The following is a 19,959-nucleotide window of genomic DNA, read 5'->3' on the forward strand; positions in this document are numbered from 1 at the left end:
CCGGATCTCCACAGGGGGTTTAGGCATGGTTATCTTGGGACCCTGTGCACCATGCACTGCTACCCTTGCTGTGTTAATTACATCATTTATGGTCTCCTGTGTCGTTGTATATGTAAAACTCCAAGACCAAACTTGAGGGTTTATTTAGGATTTACTCTTTGCCCTCCGAGTTTTTCACTTCATTTTGTTTGGTATTGTTTCTTCATTTACAGTCAAATCAATTTTGTGATATTTAAAATTTTTACTGATGTCAAATGGAGAAAAGGAATGGGGGGAGGGGAAAGGTGTGTCTGTGGGACATTCCTAGGGAGAAGAGAAAAAGATTCCACTTGGTTCCTAAAATCACCAAAACCCTCAGCCCAGAATTCTCCCTGTTTGGTTGATGCCAAGGCAAAAAGTCATCCTTTAAAGGTTAGAGATGATCAATTACTCTTTATGGCTATTCTGCGAAGAAGCAGGGAAGAATGATGAAATCCTTTATGAGCGAGCATTTGTGCTATTACATCGAGGAAAATAAGAAAAGGAAGAGAACGAGAGAGAATATGTTGCTTCAAATATTAACTCCTCCATTCTTGTTTATTGCTGAGTAATATTCTACTCTGTGTGTGTGTGTGTGTGTGTTTGTATATATATAACACATCTTTATCCATTCACCTGTCAATGGACACTTAGGTTGCTTCCATGTCTTGGCTATTGTAAATAGTGCTGCAGTGAACACTGGGGTGTATGTGTCTTTTCGAATTAGAGTTTTGTCCAGATATATGCTGAGGAGTGGGGTTGCAGCACCATTTGCAGCACCATGGATGGACCTAGAGGTTATCATACTAAGTGCCGTCAGGGAAAGACACATATCATATGGTATCACTTACATGTGGAATCCAAGAAGAAATGATACAAATGAACTTATATTCAAAACAGAAATAGACCCAAAGACATAGAAAACAAACTTATGGTCACCAAAAGGGAAAGGAGGGGGAGGGATAAATTAGGAGTTTGGGATTAACATATACACACTACTATATACAAAATAGATAAACAACAAGGTCCTACTGTATAGCACAGGGAAGTATACTCAATATTTTCTAATAACGTATAAGAAAAAAGAATCTGAAAAAGAATATATATATGTATATACAGTATAACTGAATCACTTTGCTGTACACCTGAAAGTAACAAAACACTGTAAATCAACTATATTTCGGACTTCCCTGGTGGGGCAGTGGTTAAGAATCCGCCTGCCAATGCAGGGGACATGGGTTCAAGCCCTGGTTGGGGAAGATCCCACATGCCACAGAGCAACTAAACCTGTGCACCACAACTACTGAGCCTGCACTCTAGAGCCCGTGAGCCACAACTACTGAGCCCAAGGGCCACAACTACTGAAGCCTGTGCGACTAGACCCCACGCTCTGCAACAAGAGAAGCCACTGCAATGAGAAGCCCACACACCACAATGAAGAGTTGCCCCTGCTCTCCACAACTAGAGAAAAGCCTGTGCGCAGCAACAAAGACCCAAAGCAGCCAAATAAATAAATAAATACAATTTAAAAAAATCTATTATACTTCAATTTAAAAAGTCTAATTCTGGGGGGAAGATAAAATACCTTAACTCCTCCAGCTGTTATGCCAATATATCCACCCCTTCCACCACTTCCCGTTTCTATCCAACCCCAATTCCTGACACGGGAGCTCAGAACTGCCCCTCCTTATAGGGATCAATTAGAAAATCCTGTGTTAGTTCCTGGGGCACAGGGATTTGGTCTAGTATCGCTATCTAAGACCTGACAGGGCACCCAGTTTGGGCCCCTCCCAGGGCAGGGCAATTTCCCTTACACCTTTATCTCATATGGGGACTAAATGCAAACCATCAGTCAGATGTGTTTCTCAGACTTCTTTAACTGGAAAGATTGCAACCCTCCTTCATAAGGAGGGTCCCCTACAACTGGAGCCCAGTTGGCATCACCCACAGCTGAACTAAAATGGGACCCCGATGAGGGAGGAATGCCCTTATTTATAACGCTACTTATTAGTGCATCTGGGCGGGGCTTTGAAAAGGGGAACCAAAGCAAAATAGTTCAAACAAAATTCAAGAAATTCAGCAAAAAACAAATCCCTCTGAATTTTTGGAAAAGATTTATCAAGCCTACAGACATTATACTAATGCAGATCCTGAGGCCCCTGAAAATATTAGAATGATAAATTTGATCTATTTTGGGCAAAGTGTCTCAGACATTGGGAGAAAGTTGTGAAGATTAGACGGTGCATTTGGAATGAACCCTTCTTAATGGGTAGATGTTGTTTTTAAAGTGTTCAACAGGGAACAGCAACAGAAGAAGGAAGATGTAAAACAAAATGCCACTTTTTTGGCACTGGATTCCCAAAAGGGGAGTAACTGGAAGAGAGGTAAGCCCCTACTGGGGGAGAAACAATGAGCTTTCACCCTTAAGTTTTTCTTCAGAACAGCTTGACATCAGTGTCCCATGAGAACACTCTTTAAGTCTACAGATGGTTCTCATGAAAACCCCAGGAGACAGAGCTCTCCTCCCCCTCTCCCCCCACCCCAGCTCTATGAAAAGGTAAGACCAGAGTGTGTGCTAACAGCACTCCAGGGAAGGCCAAAAACACATGGCCAATAGACATCCCCTTAAAAAGGGACCCCGGGACACCTAAAGCAATATCCTCTGAGGCAAGAGGATCACTTCCCCCACAGACTGGCTTGTCAAAATACCATCCAGTATATTCAGAAAAGGACAAAGAGAGGGTCAAGGAGTGGGGTTTCACTTGGATTGCACCTTGCCTGGCTGGAAATGTAGTGCACAATTGTTTTGATTCCTGAGGTGATCTTGGACCCTGTGCTGCAGCACATTCATATTAGTACCCATTACAGGAGAGATGCCACCTTACAATGGATTCAAATATATATAATGGGGCCTAACCTATAGAAGACCATACAGCGAGTCACTCAGAATTGCATGATTCGTGCTAAAAACAACCCAAAGACTGCTGTTGGACCTTCCCAGATAGGGGCCCAACACAAAGGAATCTGTGCCACCAACGACTGGACACAAATGCCTTGAGCTACAGGAAATTTCAGATACCTGCTAGTGTTTGTGGACACTTTTTTTCAGGATGGGTGGAAGCAATCTCACCTGGATGGAAAAAGTCTCTGAAGAGGATTGCCTGGGTCTTGGACAAACTGAAAGCTGAACATGAGTGTGGTACCACCATCAATATCTCCCTGTGGGAATTTGAGACCATAAGTACTATGTGACTATTACTGATGCCTCAGGACACAGAGACTTTATCAAAAACATGATTCCAGGCACATCCCAGTCTGACCGTGATGTTCTCATTGTTGCTGCTGATGCTGGTGGATTTGAAGCAGGTATCTCCAAGAATGGGCAGACCCATGAGCATGCCCTTCTGGCTTACACTCTTGGTGTGAAACAACTAAATGTTGCTGTTAAATGGATTCCACTGAGCCACGCTACAGCCAGAAGAGGTATGAGTAAATTGTTAAGGAAGTCAGCACTTACATTAAGAAAATTGGCTACAACCCCAACACAGGAGCATTGGTGCCCATTTCTGGCTGGAATGGTGACAACATGCTGGAGCCAAGTGCTAACATGCCTTGGGTTCAAGGGATGGAAAGTCACCCAAAAGATGGCAATGCCAGTGGAACCATGCTGCTCTGGATTGCATCCTGCCACCAACTCATCCAACTGACTAGTCTTTGAGTCTGCCCCTCCAGGACATCTACAGAATTGTTGGTATTGGTACTGTCCCTGTGGGTTGAGTGGAGACTGTTTTCAAACCTATCGTGGTGGTCACCTTTGCTCCAATGTTACAACTGAAGTAAAGTCTGTTGAAATGTACCATGAAGCTTTTGTGAAGCCCTTTCTGGGGACAGTGTGGGCTTCAATGTCAAGAACATGTCTGTCAAAGATGTTCGTTGTGACCATGTGGCTGGTGACAGAAAAAATGGCCCACCGATGGAAGCACCTGGCTTCATGCCTCAAGTGATTATCTTGAACCATCCAGGCCAAATCAGTGCTAGATATGAACCTGTGCTGGACTGTCACACAGCTCACATTGCTTGCAAGTTTGCTGAGCTGGAGACTGATCATTATTCTGGGAAAAAGCTGGAAGATGGGCCCAAGTTCATTTTTATTTTACATTTACTGTTATTTTTTAAATTTTTGGCTGCATTGGGGCTTCATTGCTGCTTGCGGGCTTTCTCTAGTTGCAGCGAGTGGGGGGCTACTCTTCATTGCAGTGCACGGGCTTCTCATTGTGGTGGCTTCTCTTGTTGTGGAGCACGGGCTCTAGGTGTGCAGGTTTCAGTAGTTGCAGTGTATGGGCTCACGTTGTGGCGCACAGGCTTAGTTGCTCTGTGGCATGTGGGATCTTCCCAGACCAAGGATCGAACCCATGTCCCCTGCACTGGCAGGTGGATTCTTAACCACTGTGCCACCAGGGAAGTCCTGGCAACAAATTTTTGATCTGGTGATGCTGCTTCTGTTGATTACGGTTCCTAGCAAGCCCACGTGTTGAGAGTTTCATATCCTCCTCTGTGTTGCTTTACTGTTCATGACATGAGACAGACAGTTGCTGTGTCATTAAAGTGGTGGAAAAGAAGGCAGCTGGAGCTGGCAAGGTCACCAAGTCTGTCCAGAAAACTCAAGAGGCTAAATGAATATTATCTCCAATACCTGCCACCCCAGTCTTAATCAGTGGTGGAAAAATGGTCTCAGAACTCTTTGTAAAAAGACTGATTAATGATAACAATGAATTGTATAAACTTCAGAAGGAAAGGAGACTTGTGCACCACTGGTTTTGTGTGTGGCAGTTTAAAATTACCAGTTTTTAAAATCAGTACTTTAAAAATTATTTTATTTTGTATTGGAGTATAGTTGATTTACAATGTTGTGTTAGTTTCAGGTGTACAGCAAAGTGATTCAGTTACATATATTCTTTTTCAGATTCTTTTCCCATATAGGTTATTATAGAATACTGAGTTCCCTGTGCTATACAGTAGGTCCTTGTTGATTATCTATTTTATATATAGTAGTGTGTATATGATAATCCCAAACTCCTAATTATCCCTCCCCCCCAACCTTTCTCCTTTGGTTTGTTTCTTAAGTCTGTGTTTCTGTTTTGTAAATAAGTTCATTAAAATCAGTACTTTTTAATCAGTTAAAGCCCTCCTTCAGGAAATTATCCCGATTTGGTTTAAGGCATTGGAACTACATTAATCCCGGAGACCACAATCAACAGGAAAAGCTGAGAAAATGAATACTAACTTAACTTGGGATACGGCCTTGCCAGTTGCCCTGCTATGGATTAGTGGCTCCCAGAAGCAGGCTTAAATTAAGCCCCTTTGAAATACTGTGTTGTAGTTCATTCTAGGTGTCTGCCCAGGCAGGAGAATCTATAAATGCTCTGAAAGACCTAGCAGTTGCCAGTTATGCTAAAACTTTGGGCATTATATTAAACCCTGTTCATGAGTTTGACTCCAACAGGTCTGCCTATTGAACTGAAGTAAATGGTAATTTCATTATGGCCAGAGAGGGGTCAACCTATTTAATTTTTTCCAAATAAACAGCACAGGAACTTGGTATATGTATTGGGAACTGGAACTGAACCCCAACCCCAAGTTCAATTACAAATTAGACAACAAAGTGCTAAGGAGTTTCATCAGGTTCAAATGGTTGTAGATAAAAAAGGAAAGAGGATTTTACTGCTAAAGATTCTAAAGAATATTCATTGCCCCTGTTCAGCAGGAAGTAGCCAGAGCAGTCTTTGACCCTTTCCCCACAAGACTGTGGAATGGACATTGGCAGTGGGGAATTGTAATAGGGAAGAACCTTTGTATTCCATTACAAGTTAATCACTAAAGGGATGTTGCCTACAAGCTTAAAGTATATGCAATTCCCATCTCTGGGAACCCTGCCTCCCAGGTAATGAGCATTAAGCTAATATACCTTTGTTTAGCTCACAGGAAACATCTGGACCAGGCCCACCTGTGAATTAACACACCCCCTCCGGAGGCTGGCTGGAAGCAGGAAATGTTTGACTTTACTCCCTCTGCTTTTATTATATAAGAAACTTGAATTCTAACTCAGACAAGATGGTTCTTTGGGATATGAGTCCACCATCTTCTTGGTCTGCTGGCTTTCCTTGCCCCAACAGCTTGTGTCTTGATTTACTGGCCTGTCATGGGGTGAGCAGCACAAGCTTGGACTTGGTAACACAAACTCTAGAGGAAGATGGTGATGGGTCTGGGTCAAGCTCTCTAGTGGAGAGGACTCCCTGCCTTCTTCAAAACGCCATATGTCCTGGCTCTCCTTCTGTCATCTGGCTACTTTCAGATATGATTCCTTTCCTGCACTGTGTAAAGCATCCTTCCTGAGTAATGATTCCCCCCATCAATGGCTTCTGGGCAATTAAACACAGTGTTTCATTCAGAAGAGGTTAGGGACTCCTGATACAAACCTGCAAATACCTTATTCAGAAACAAGAGTTTATGTTCTCCCAGCAATAACTGTTCATTTATTTTGCAAGATAACAGCTGCTTCCCATAACTTCAGTAACCTTGACGTATCTATAAGTTCACTAAAATCTTTTGGTCAAATGCAGCTAATTAAAGGAGTAGAATTGATGCATACAGTATTCAGAATTTCGAAGTTAAATACATATAAATAGTCCCTAATCACAGTATGGGGCAAACCTAACTAATGGGTACCATTTTAAGTTTTGGTTATTCTTGAATTTACACATTCATATCAATTTTAGAATCAGTTTCAGCAGTTCTATGGTAAGTCCTGTTGAGATTTTAAAAATATGATTGAGCTGAATTCTTTACAATATTAAGTCTTTTCATTCATAACTTAAAAAATGGAGAGGACTATCTTGGTTATCTTTTATGTCCTTCAATAACATCTTATCTTCTCCAATAAGACCTTAGAATATTTGTCAGGCTTTTTTTCCTCAGTAACCTTTTAAAAAATTGCTGTTGTGGATGGTATCCACTTTCCTCCCATAGAATTTCCCAATTAAATATTGCTATTATATGTTTGTATATTGATGCTGTATTCAGTCACCAGAACCATCAAAGTCACAAGTCTTAAATGAAAAGAGATGAAGTATAAATGAAAACTTTAAAAGAGATGTGGCTACAGTTGGATTTAAAATTAAGAATGAGAAATGCAATGTGGGCAGGAAAATACTGTTAGGTTTTCGTGTGATTTCCTGATAACTAATGGACTTGTTATTAAAAGGTCTAACACTGTGGTTATTAAGTCTCTTGGGTGGCCATGTGAATCAAGTCTCAGAAGATACCTGGACTTTAAAAAGTTAGACTCTGTGGATCCTCAGGAATCTGGTCCAGAGGAAATCCAGTAGTTAAATGAGGCCTGCTTATACTTAACATTTTTAAGCTTAATTATCTGTTATAAGTAGCCATTAGTAAACATTTTCATTCCATACAATGAAGAGAAACCCAGGAGCTATTAACATTTTGAGTAATAAGTGATTAATAAGTTTGTTGAGGGACTTCCCTGGTGGCACAGTGGTTAAGAATCTGCCTGCCAATGCAGGAGACATGGGTTCGAGCCCTGGTCTGGGAAGATCCCACATGCCACGGAGCAACTAAGCCCGTGTATCGCAATTACTGAGCCTGCACTCTAGAGCCTGCATGCCAAACTACTGAAGCCTGCACGCCTAGAGCCCGTTCTCCATAAGAGAAGCCACAGCAATGAGAAGCCTGCTCACCACAACAAAGAGTAGCCCCCACTTGCTGCAACCAGAGAAAGCCCACGTGCCACAATGGAGACTCAACTAAGACAAAAAAAAAAAAAAAAAAAAAAAAAAAGTTTGTTGAATGTACATCCAGGCCATTTCAAATCCCTTTTGGAAGGCATCAAGGAAAAATAATTACAGGACTTCCCCAGTGGTCCAGTGGTTAAGACTCTGAGCTTCCACTGCAGGGGGCAGACTGGATCCCTGGTCAGGGAACTAAGATCCCGCATGCTGCAGGGCATGGCTGAAAAAAAAGGAAAAATAATTACACCTGTCTTACAGTTGAGTGATCTAACTAAAAAATAACTATACCTCCCAACAGAAGTGTAAATAAGACCCATAATTTATGACCTTACTGTGTCAGGCCTTTAACTATGACATAAACATTTCTATAATCTAGATAAAAATCTCAATTCCTTTTTCTTTTTCGGACTCAGGAAATAGTTTCTTTTACCTAAATAGGTAACACCATAGTCCCCATATGATTTGACATTGTTCCACAACCACCCTTTCACAAAGACAAATCTTTAGTAAAAAAAGCTAAATTTATAAACATTTAAGATAACTTGAGAAATACATAGTAAAAAAAGAACAAAGCCCACAAATTACGAAGATTTTACTAATATGCAAACTGCCGGTCCATCTAAATTCGGCATATTCAATCTACTTAACTGATTTGCTTAATGTGGTAATTTTTTAAATGAAATTCAGTTGGAGGATGAATGATAAATTTATGCCCTTGACAAAGATAACCAGTGTGGTATGTTGTTACCAAGAAAAGAAAACATAATTCCTGGTTATATTATTGTTCTGGTTCATCAGAATTCACAGGACATATGGGAGTCTGTCATGTCCAATGAGGTCAGGCAAACGTAATAGAAGGTGCCCCAGGATGACACAGGTCTTCATCGAATAAATCTTCTGGTAGCTCCTCTTCATCTCCGTCAGGGAAGTATGTTGGGAATGGTAGATTTTTACAGAAATCTTTATATGCAGGCAATTTAGAATCTTTGATCTGGGGGGAGGAAGCAAAGATCTTATTAATAAGTGATACCAATTAAGTTATTTAAAGATAGTCTGGTTTACTTATTCATAATCAGAGAACAGCTCTTCCTACATTTCCTTTTTCTTTGTTTTTTGTTCTTTCATTTTCTAATGTGAATAACACAGCTGTTATACACTGAGTTCCTTTTACTTTATACATGTATTTTTATTCCAATAAACTTAACTAATTCAATGACAGAAATATAACCTTCCTCAAGTTAATCAGCTACCTCATGGGAATAAAATTACTCTGATTATATTTTACCCATAAACAGAACTGCCCAACAGAATAAATCATATTCTACAATTACTATATATCAATTATACCCAAATTGATTTTTCAAATATAAAGAACTGATATAAACTATATACCTAAAAGGTATTACTGTCTACTTCTCAATTATTAATTTTATTATCTACTCACATCATATATTTTAATTATTCTATATTCTACCATAAATTTTTTGAGCCTGGGTTAAAAAATATAAAATTTACCTAGTACTTTTGTTAGTCTTAATTCTAAGAGCACATAACCCAAAATATCAAGTTTTGTTAAGGAAATTAGCTTATATTTAACAAGTAGTGTTCTCTTTGAGAAGCTAAGGACAGAATAGTATTTAGCAGAAACAATAATAAACCCAGAAGTCTTGAAAACAGCTGTATTAGCTCCTTATATTCTAAAAATATTCTAATTACATTTGTACATTCATTAACTGAGGAATAGTACAGATATTGATATGATCTAAAATGTTGGGTTAAATTTTTGGAAAACACTGGGTTCTTTAAAGCTTCTGACTCATTCTACAGCCTTCATTCAGAGGGAAGTAAAAAAAACAATTACACATAATTACACAAAAAGATTAAAATAAGGCATACTCATTTTGGCAATAAGAAATGAATAATATGGTTTAAGTAAGTACACAGCTGCTAGAAATAGCTAAGCACAGAAAAACACCTATATTAATTTTTCTCATTAAAATTGTTCCAAGAAATTATCAGTAAGTTGCCCAGAAGAAAATACATTTGTTTAACCTTTTTTTTCCAATCCACTAATCTTGAGTTGAACTTTAACTTGGGAAAAAAACGTCAAATTCTTACCAATTCAATTGTCTCAGAATTTGTAACTGAAAATAAAACCCAAGCAGATAAACAACAAAACGAACAACAAAACTTTCTGTGCAAATTTGATAACTGTGAAAATTTAGTTATAAATTGCCTAAATGGTGAATTCTCAGGTACTTTCAAATTTTTATAGATTATACCCAAGAAACAGCAAGGTAATTCAGTTACACATATAAGCATATTCTTTTTCATATTCTTTCCCATTATAGGTTATCACAAGATATTGAGTATAGTTCCCTTTGCTATACAGTAGGTCCTTGTTGGTTATCTGTTTTATATATAGTACGTTGTATCTGCTAATCCCAAACTCCTAATTTATCCCTCTGTCACCCCTTTCCCCTTTGGTAACCATAAGTTTGTTTTCTATGTTTGTGAGTCTATTTCTGTTTTGTAAATAAGTTCATTTGTATCATTTTTTAGATTCCACATATAAGCGATATCGTATAATATTTGTCTTTTATCTGGCTTTCTTCACTTAATATATCTCTAGGTCCATCCATGTTGCTGCAAATGGCATTATTTCCTTTTTTTATGGCTGAGTAGTATTTCATTGTATACATGTACCATGGCTTCTTTATTCATTCCTCTGTCGATGGACATTTAGGTTGTTTCCATCTCTTGGCTACTGTAAATAGGGCTGCAATGAACATTGGGGTGCATTTATCTTTTTAAATTATCGTTTCCTCTAGATATATACCCAGGAGTGGGATCGCTGCACCATATGGTAACTCTGCTTTTAGTTTAAAAAAGTCTCCATACTGTTTTCCATAGTAGCTGCACCAATTCACATTCCCACCAACAGTGTAGGAGGGTTCCCTTTTCTCCACACCTACTCCAGCATTTAGTATTGGTAGACATTTTGATGATGGCTATTCTGACTGGTGTGAGGTGATACCTCATTATAGTTTTTTTTTGATTTGCATTTCCCTACTAATTAGCGATGTTGGGCATTATTTTTCATATGCCTTTTGGCCACCTGTATGTCTTCGGAGAAATGTCTACTTAGACATTCAGTGTCTTTTGCCCATTTTTTGATTGGGTTGGGGTTTTTTTTTGATATTGAGCTGTATGAGCTGTTTGTACTTTTGGAAATTAATCTCTTGTTGGTAGCATCATTTTGCAAATATTTTCTCCCATCCTGCAGGTTGTCTTTCCATTTTATGGTTTCTTTTTCTGTGCAAACACATTTAAGTTTAATTAGATCCCATTTGTTTATTTTTGTTTTTATTTCCATTACTCTAGGAGATGGATCAAAAGAGATATTGCTGCAATTTATGTCAAAGAGTGTTCTGCTTGTTTTTTCCTCTAGGAGTTTTATAGTATCTGGTCTTATATTTAGGTCTTTAATCCAGTTTGAATTTATTTTTGTATTTGGTGCTAGAGAATGTTCTAATCTTGTACACAGAGTTGTCCAGTTTTACCAGCACTACTTATTGAAAAGACTGCCTTTTCTCTATTGTATATTCTTGCCTCCTTTGATGTAGACTGACCATATGTGCATGGCTTTATTTTTGGGATTTCTATCTAGTTCCATTGATCTATATGTTTGTTTTTGTGCCAGTACCATACTGTTTTGCTTACTGTAGCTCTGTAGTCAAGAAGCCTGATTCCTCCAGCTCCATTCTTCCTTCTTACGATTGCTTTGGCTGTTTGGGGTCTTTTGTGTTTCCATACAAATTTTAAAATTTCTTGTTCTACTTCTGTGAAAAATGCCATTGGAAATTTGATAGGAAATGCATTGAATCTATAGATTGCCTTGGATAGTATGGTCATTTTAACAATATTGATTCTTCCAATCCAAGAACATCATATATCTTTCCATCTGTTTGTGTCTTCTTTAATTTCCTTCATCAGCGTCTCATAATGTTCAGAGTACAGGTTTTTTGCCTCCTTAGGTAGGTTTGTTCCTAAGTATTTTATTGTTTTTGATGTGATTGTAAATGGGATTGTTTCCTTAATTTTACTTTCTGATTTTTGTTGTTACTGTATAGAAGTGCAACAGACTTCTATGTATTAATTTGTACCCTGCAACTTTACAGAATTCATTGATGAGCTCTAGTAGTTTTCTGATAGCATCTTCAGAATTTTCTATGTATAGTATCACGTCATCTGCAAAAGTGACAATTTAATTATTTCTTTTCCAATCTGGATTCCTTTTATTTCTTTATCTTCTCTGATTGCTGTGGCTAGGAGTTACAAAACTATGTTGAATAAAAGAGGCAAAAGTGGGCATTTGTCTTGTGCCTGACCTTAGAGGAAATGCTTTCAACTTTTTGCTGTTGATTATGATGTTAGCTGTGGGCTCATCACATATGGCCTTTATTATACTGAGGTAGGTTCCCTCTATGCCCACTTTCTGGAGTTTTTTTTTTTCTCTTTATCATAAATGGATGTTGAATTTTATCAAAAGTTTTTTCTGCATCTATTGAGATGACCATATAATTTTATTCTTCAACTTGTTAATGTGGTGTATCACACTAATTGATTTGCAGATACTGAAAATTCATTATACCCCTGCGATAAATCCCACTTGATCATGGTGTATGATCCTTTTAATGTATTGTTGGATTCGGTTGGCTAGATTTTCTTTTTTATTTGGTTTGATTTTGTTGAGGATTTTTGCATCTAAGATCATCAGTGATATTGGCCTGTACTTTTCTTTTTTTGTGGTATCTTTGGTTTTGGTATCAAGGTGATGGTGGCCTCATAGAATGAGTTCAGAAGTGTTCCTTCCTCTGCAATTTTTTTGAAATCATTTCAGAAGGGTAGGTGTTAACCCTTCTCTAAATGTTTGGTAGAATTTGCCTGAAGCCATCTGGTCCTGGACTTTTGTTTGTTGGGAGTTTTAAAATTACTGATTCAATTTCAGTACTGGTAACTCGTCTGTTCATATTTTCTATTTCTTCCTGGTTCAGTCTTGAGAGATCGCACCTTTTTAAGAATTTGTCCATTTCTTCAAGGTTGTCCATTTTATGGCTGTATAGTTGCTTGTAGCAGCCTCTTATGATCCTTTGTATTTCTGTGGTATTGGCTGTAACTTCTGCTTTTCCGTTTTTGATTTTACTGATTTGGGCCCTCTCCTTTTTTTCCATAATGAGTCTGGCTAAAGGTTTACCAATTTTGTTTATCTTTTCAAAGAATCAGCTTTTATTTCATTGATCTTTTCTATTGATTTTTTTAAAGTGTCTATTTCATTTATTTCTGCTCTGATCTTCATTTCTTTCTTTTTTTCTGCTAACTTTAGGTTTCGACTGTTCTTTCTCTAGTTGCTTTAGGTGTAAGGTTATGTTGTTTATTTGATATTTTTCTTGTTTCCTGAGGTAACATTGTGCTGCTATAGACTTCCCTCTTAGAACTGCTTTTGCTATGTCCAATAGGTTTTGGACCATTGTGTTTTTGTTTTCATGATTTTCTAAGTATTTTTTGATTTCCTCTTTGATTATTTCAGTGATCCATTGGTTGTTTAGTACCATATTGTTTAGCTTCCACGTGTTTGTGTTTTTTTGCAGTTTTTTTCTTGTGGCTGTTTTCTTTTCTTTCTTTCTTTTTCTTGGGCTGCATCGGGTGGCTTGTTAGGATATTAGTTCCCTGACAAGGGATTAAACATGCACCCTTGGCAGTGAAAGCATGGAGTCCTAACCACTGGACCACCAGGGAATTCCCTGGTTGTCTTCTAAACTCATAGAGTTGTGGTCTGAAAAGATGCTTGATACAATTTCAATTTTCTTAAATTTACTACAGCTTGCTTTGTGGCCCAACATATGATCAATCCTGGAGAATGTTCCATGTGCACTTGAAATGTGTATTCTGCTTTCAGATGGAAGGTTCTATACATATCAATTGAGCCCATCTGGTCTAATGTGTCATTTAAGGCTTGTGTTTCCCTTAGTGATTTTCTGTCTGGACGATCTGTCCATTGATTTAAGTGGGGTGTTAAAAGTCCCCCATTATTATTACTGTCAATTTCTACTTTTATGTCTGTTAACATCTGCCTTATATGTTGAGGTGTTCCTATGTTGGGTGCATATATATTTACAATTGTTATATCTCTTCTTGGATTGATCCCTTGATCATTATGTGGTGTCCTTCTCTCTTGTAACCATCTTTATTTTAAAGTCTTTTTTGTCTGATATGAGTATTCCTACTTCAGCTTTCTTTTGATTTGCATTTGCAATGGAATACCTTTTTCCATCCCCTTACTTTGTATGTCTCTAGATCTGAAGTGGGTCTCCTGTAGACAGCACGTATACGGGTCTAGTTTTTGTATCCATTTAGTCAGTCTATGCCTTCTGATTGGAGTATTTGATCCACTTACATTTAAGGTAATTATCAATATATATGTTCTTATTGCCATTCTGTTATTGGATTTCTGTAGGTCTTTTGTCCCTTTCTTCTTAGTTCTCTGCTCTTGTGATTTGATGACTATCTTTGTGTTATGTTTAGATTCCTTTTTCTTTATTGTATGTATATGTATTATAGATTTTTGGTTTGTGGTTACTATGAGGTTTTAGTATAGCAGTGTGTGTGTGTATATACATAAATATAAATGTATATGATTGTTTTAAGTTGCTGATCTCATTTGAACTGCATTTTAAATACCCCACATTTGTACTCTCCTCCCTTCACAATTACTGTTTTTGATCTATTTCTTTTTTCCTTTAATTAATTAATTATTTTGGGGGGCTGCATTGGGTCTTTGTTGCTATGCACAGGCTTTCTCTAGTTGCAGCGAGTGAGGGCTACTCTTCATTGCAGTGCGTGGGCTTCTCATTGTGGTGGCTTCTCTTGTTGTGGAGCACGGGTTCTAGGCATGTAGGCTTCAGTAGTTGTGGCATGTGGGCTCTAGAGCGCAGGCTCAGTAGTTGTGGTGCACAGACTTAGTTGCTCCATGGCATGTGTGATCTTCCCGGACCAGGGCTTGAACCTGTGTCCCTTGTACTGACAGGCAGATTCTTAACGACTGCACCACCAGGGAGGTCCCTGATATCATATTTCACATCTAATTATTTTGTGTATCCCTTAACTGCGTATTGTGGATACAGATGATTTTACTACTTTTGTCTTGTAACCTCCCTACTAGTTTGTGTATGGACAATTTACCTTTGTCATATGTTTGCCTTTACCAGTGAGCTTTTCCATTTCATAATTTTCTTGTTTCTAGTTGCAGCCTTTTCTTTTCCCCTTAGAAAAGTTCCTTTAGCATTTGTTGTAAAACTGGTTTGGTGGTGTTGAATTCTTTTATCTTTTGCTTGTCTGTTTTGATTTCTCCATCAAATGTGAATGAGGACCTTGCTGGGTATTTTTTTTTTTTTTTTTTTGCGGTACACGGGCCTCTCACTGCTGTGGCCTCTCCCCTCACGGAGCACAGGCTCCGGATGCACAGCCTCAGTGGCCATGGCTTACGGGCCCAGCCGCTCCGCGGCACGTGGGATCCTCCCGGACCGGGGCACGAACCCGTGTCCCCTGCATCGGCAGGCGGACTCTCAACCACTGAGCCACCAGGGAAGCCCATGGGTATTCTTGATTGTAGATTTTTTCATCACTTTAAATACATCATGCCATTCCCTTCTGGCCTACAGAGTTTCTGCTCAAAAATCAGCTGACCATCTTATGGGAGTTCCCTTGTACATTATTTATAGCTTTTCCCTTGTTGCTTTTCATATTTTCTCTAAGTACTGTCAATTTGATTACTGTGTCTTGGTGCGTTTCTCTTTGGGTTAATCCTCTATGGGACTCTGTGCTTCCTGGACTTGGGTGATTGTTTCCTTTCCCAGGTTAGGGAAGTTTTCAGCTATTATCTCTTCAAGTATTTTCTCAGGCCATTTCTCTCTCCTTTTCCTAGAATCCCTATAATGGGAATGTTAGTGTGCTTGATGTTGTCCCAAAGTTCTCTTAAACTGTCCTAATTTCTTCTCATTCTTTTTTATTATGTTACACGGCAGTGATTTCTAGTACTATGTCTTCCAGTTCACTGCTCTATTCTTCTGCCTCATTTATTCTGCTACTGGTTCTTTCTAGTGTATTTTTCATTTCAGTTATTATATTAATCTGTTTGGTTGCTCTTTATATTTTGACTCTTTGTTAAAAACTTCTAACTTCTTGCTCTGTGCATCCATTCTTTCCCCAAATTCCTGGATCATCTTTACGATCATTACTCTGAATTCCTTCTCGAGTACACTGCCTACTTCCACTTCACTTAGCTGTTCTTCAGGGATTTTTATCTTGTTCCTTCATCTGAAACATATTCCTCTGCTGCCTCAGTCTGTCTAAATTTCTACTTGTATTTTTATGTGTGTGGTAGGTTAATTACATTTATCAACCTTGGAGAAGTGGGATGTCCTGTATGTCCCAGCAGTACACTTCCCTCTCATCCCTGAAGGATCAGGGACCAGTCTGTTTGCAGACCCAGTTCCACAGGCTGTGTGATCGTAGTTTTCTTGCTTCTGGTGTCTGCCCCTGGCTGGATGGGGCTGCTCTAGAGGCTTGTGCAGGCTTCCTGGCAGGAGGGGCTGGTGCCAGCCCACTGGTTGGTGGAGCTGGTTCCTTGCCCTCTGGTGGGCAGGGCCGTGTCAAAGGGTGTGTCCAAAGACGGCTGTGGGCTCAGGAAGTCTTTAGGCAGCCTGTCTGTTGACAGATGCAGCTGTGTCCCTGCCCACTTGGTTGTTTGCTTGAGGTGTCCCAGCACTGGAGCCTACAGGCTGTTGGGTAGGGCCAGGTTTTGGTGCTAATGACCCAAGCAAGATGTCAGCCTCCAGCAAGAGTTCATGAAGATGAATACTCCCTAATATATCTGCCACTGGTTTTTATGTCCTCAGGGTGAGCCACAGCTGCCCCCTACCTTCCAGGAGACCCTCCAAGACCAGCAGGTAGGTCTGGCACAGGGTCCTATGAAATTACTGCTTTTGCCTGGGTTCCAGGTGCATGAGATTCTGCATGTGACCTTTAAGAGTGAGGTCTCTGCTTCCCCCAGTCCTGTGGAGCTCCTGCTATCAAGCCCCACTGGCCTTCAAAGCCAAATGCTCTGGGAGCTCCTCTTCCTGATGCCAGGCCCCCGGCTGGGGAGCCTGACATCAGGCTCAGAACTCTCACTCCTGTGGGAGAAGTTCTGTGATACAATCATTCTCCAGTTTTTGTGTCGCCAGGTAGTAAAGGATTTGATTACATCACGAGTGCACCCCTCCTATCATCTCATTGTGGTTTCTTCTTTATATCATGTAGAATATCTTTTTTGGTAGGTTCCAGCTTTTTCTTTAATTGATGATTGTTCAGCAGTTAGTTGTGATTTTGGTGGGCTCATAAGAGAAGGTGGGCTCAAGGTCCCTCTACTCCACCATCTTGTCCCGAATTTGCTGGTACATGTTTTTGTGCACAGAATCTTATCCCTGGCTTTATTATTTCCCCACTTTCAGGACTCCCTCTCATTCTTTATATATTTATGTATATTGGCAAACCAGTTCAAACACTTTTTAGGAAAGCTGGAGGTAGGATACACACACAAAAAACAGGCAAATCTGAAAATAAACTTAAATTATAAATTAGGATATAGGGACGAGCACACACAAATATTACAGTACACTATGCTATAAATAAAAGTTCTTTAGGCTCTCTTAATACATTTAGTGAATCCAAAGAAGAACAAAAAGCTTACATTAATTAAACAGGTTGGTTATCCCTAAGACTATCTTACTAACTTTAGAATGAATGACAGGCAGCCCTGTACTCTGTACTCTGATGGAACCAAAAGCTCCTGTGCAGTGAGTGGATGCCAACGAGGCTGCCTGTCCAGCAGGACGAGCCTCAACCTCCAACGGCAAGGGGCTTATTCACCTGCTATGGGATCACTGGGAAGAATGGACAAAGTGGGGTGACTGTTTTCAGAAGATTTACCAAACTTTTGACATTTAAAACATAAGCCAACAAAAAACTCCCCCAAACCCACACCTTAATGTTTGGGACAGACATTTAAGGTTATAAAAGACAGTTAAAAGGCACTGTATGTCAAAGATTTTTTTTCAAGATGAGTTCTTTTATCAAAATCTGTTTGTTGGAAATATATCCACCTAGTGTGTTAACAGTTCAAAGTGTCTAGACATTTCTCTGATGGTATAGTTTCTCAAAATGTATTTGGACTCCTCTTTTGGAATTGCCTTCAGTGTACCTTCTGAAGATCTTCAGTGATAGCAGGCCACCATCCATCAAATGGATTGAGTTTTTGGAGGCAATCTTTATTGAAGTGGGTGGAAAAATCTGAGTAATAAGTGTTGATGATTATAAACTGTTTATAACAACCAGATCAGAACCCTGCACATATGGTTTTTCAAGGCAGTTCACCTGTTCATCCCTGCTGGAGTCAAGGAAGATGCTGAGGTGAACCTGAGGAGTCACGGCAACAGTGAGGCTCAGCTGGAAGCCAGCCTAGAACTGTATACAGCAAATGGGGAGAAAAGGAGGATTTGACAATGTTTAAAACTTCATCTGCTATCCAGTATAATTTATTATGAAAAATGATCATTTTCCTTTTTTCTTTTTTATTAGGTTGTTATATTTATAACAATGTAATAAATCTGGAGGTAGGAATACACTGAATTATGAGGCCAAAATGTTAGGTAAAGCACAATGACAACCTGCTGGCTTCCAGTACCTGTCACTATGTACATGACTTGGGTCACTGGGGGCCTGAAAACTTACTTAAACCTAAAAAACTGCAAACTTAAAAAAAAGAAGACCAAAAAATCTTGCAAGAATTAATCAAATGCATTTTTTCTTTAAAAAAAACAATGAGAATACCCTAGTCAAAAAAGTGAAGAATTCCAGAAAGGGAATTTTAATTACTGTAAGACTGAAACAAATATTGTACCTATGCTAGTAACGGAACCTACTTTAAGAAATGAAAAGAATACACAGAAAAAGACAGGTTTCTTGAAAAATCTGAGGGTTAAGTTTCAGCCTATTTTTGTTGTTATTGTTGGAAGAGTAATGAAGAATCTATTTTGGGGAACTGCTGATATCACTTCAACTACAAATTTATTTTCAGAATGGAAGATTCAAAATTCAAAAGTGATGTCTCATTTTGTATTATGTTGACTTCAATCCCACGCTGAACATTTATTTTGTATTTTATTTGATGGAAATAAATCTCTGAGAGCTTAAGAACGTTTTTTTCAAGTCTGTCTTGTATAACATGTTTTCTTCTCTTCATGTTTTGAACATAAAAATGTATTTTTAAGGAAAACACAGAGCAATGCTAGTAATAATAATAATAATAAATCTTTCCTTAAAATGTCCACCTCAAACCACCTTTCTTGTTGATTCTCATTTTATTTCCACCACACATACTTCTGGTTCCCATGTCAAAGTACTCTTAAAAAATGAAAAAGTTATTTTTTGGAAGGATAGAGATATATTGATATTTTTGCAAGTAGTTTTGCTAATATCCTTTTTGTATTTCTAAAGAACCTCTTACTGGACCTACCCTTTGTGCAGGTTCATGGTTTTAGAGACATAGGCTATAGGTTATTTTGTGCAATTTTCTCACTCAGGTGCTACTAAAAAGCAGAAAAAATAGCAAAGAACATGTGGAGAAACAGCTACTTATTTTCAAGACACATTTATGGGTGAGAGGAGAACTTATGGCACACATCCACATCTCTGAACAAGGGAAAATAAAGACAGTTATACATACCTTTACTAAGCAATTTTTGTGTCCAGGTACAGAGCCATTTACATAGATTATATTGTGCTTTGTGTTTATTCTCCACACCTAAAGTGGAAATAAAATCAAACCTTAAGAGTTAAAAATATGAGAATATACTTATATCAATACAAACAAAAGCTGAGGCTATAAGTAGCCTGTAAAGAAATAATCATGTTAGCACCTCAAAATACTGAATGAGAATAAGAATTTCAAATCCTATGGATGACTTGTACTGTAATACTACAACAGATATGTCTCATGTAAGTGGTAGAAAACTCTCATTTTAAGTATAAATGTGAC

At 38.7% G+C, this 19,959-nt stretch overlaps 1 protein-coding gene and 1 pseudogene across 2 annotated transcripts in view; one reads left to right on the forward strand and one right to left on the reverse strand.

Moving 5' to 3' along the window:
* Positions 1 to 5,534, forward strand: part of LOC309805989 (elongation factor 1-alpha 1-like) — a 79,075-nt pseudogene extending 73,541 nt beyond the window's left edge. The window contains exons 4-5 of the transcript in view: positions 3,128 to 4,158; positions 5,522 to 5,534. The product of the transcript in view is annotated as an elongation factor 1-alpha 1-like (transcript). The remainder of the gene's footprint in view (positions 1 to 3,127; positions 4,159 to 5,521) is intronic.
* A 2,866-nt stretch (positions 5,535 to 8,400) lies between these two features.
* MRPL3 (mitochondrial ribosomal protein L3) overlaps positions 8,401 to 19,959 on the reverse strand; it is a 43,820-nt gene continuing 32,261 nt past the window's right edge. Inside the window, exons 9-10 of the mRNA XM_082625037.1 lie at positions 19,648 to 19,725; positions 8,401 to 8,814 (exon numbers count right to left, since the gene is read on the reverse strand). Of these exons, the coding sequence (XP_082481163.1) occupies positions 8,662 to 8,814; positions 19,648 to 19,725 (231 nt within the window). The 3' untranslated portion in view covers positions 8,401 to 8,661. The remainder of the gene's footprint in view (positions 8,815 to 19,647; positions 19,726 to 19,959) is intronic.

Source organism: Mesoplodon mirus, assembly GCF_964341445.2.
Source record: "Mesoplodon mirus genome assembly, chromosome: 6".
Taxonomy (NCBI): domain Eukaryota; kingdom Metazoa; phylum Chordata; class Mammalia; order Artiodactyla; family Ziphiidae; genus Mesoplodon; species Mesoplodon mirus.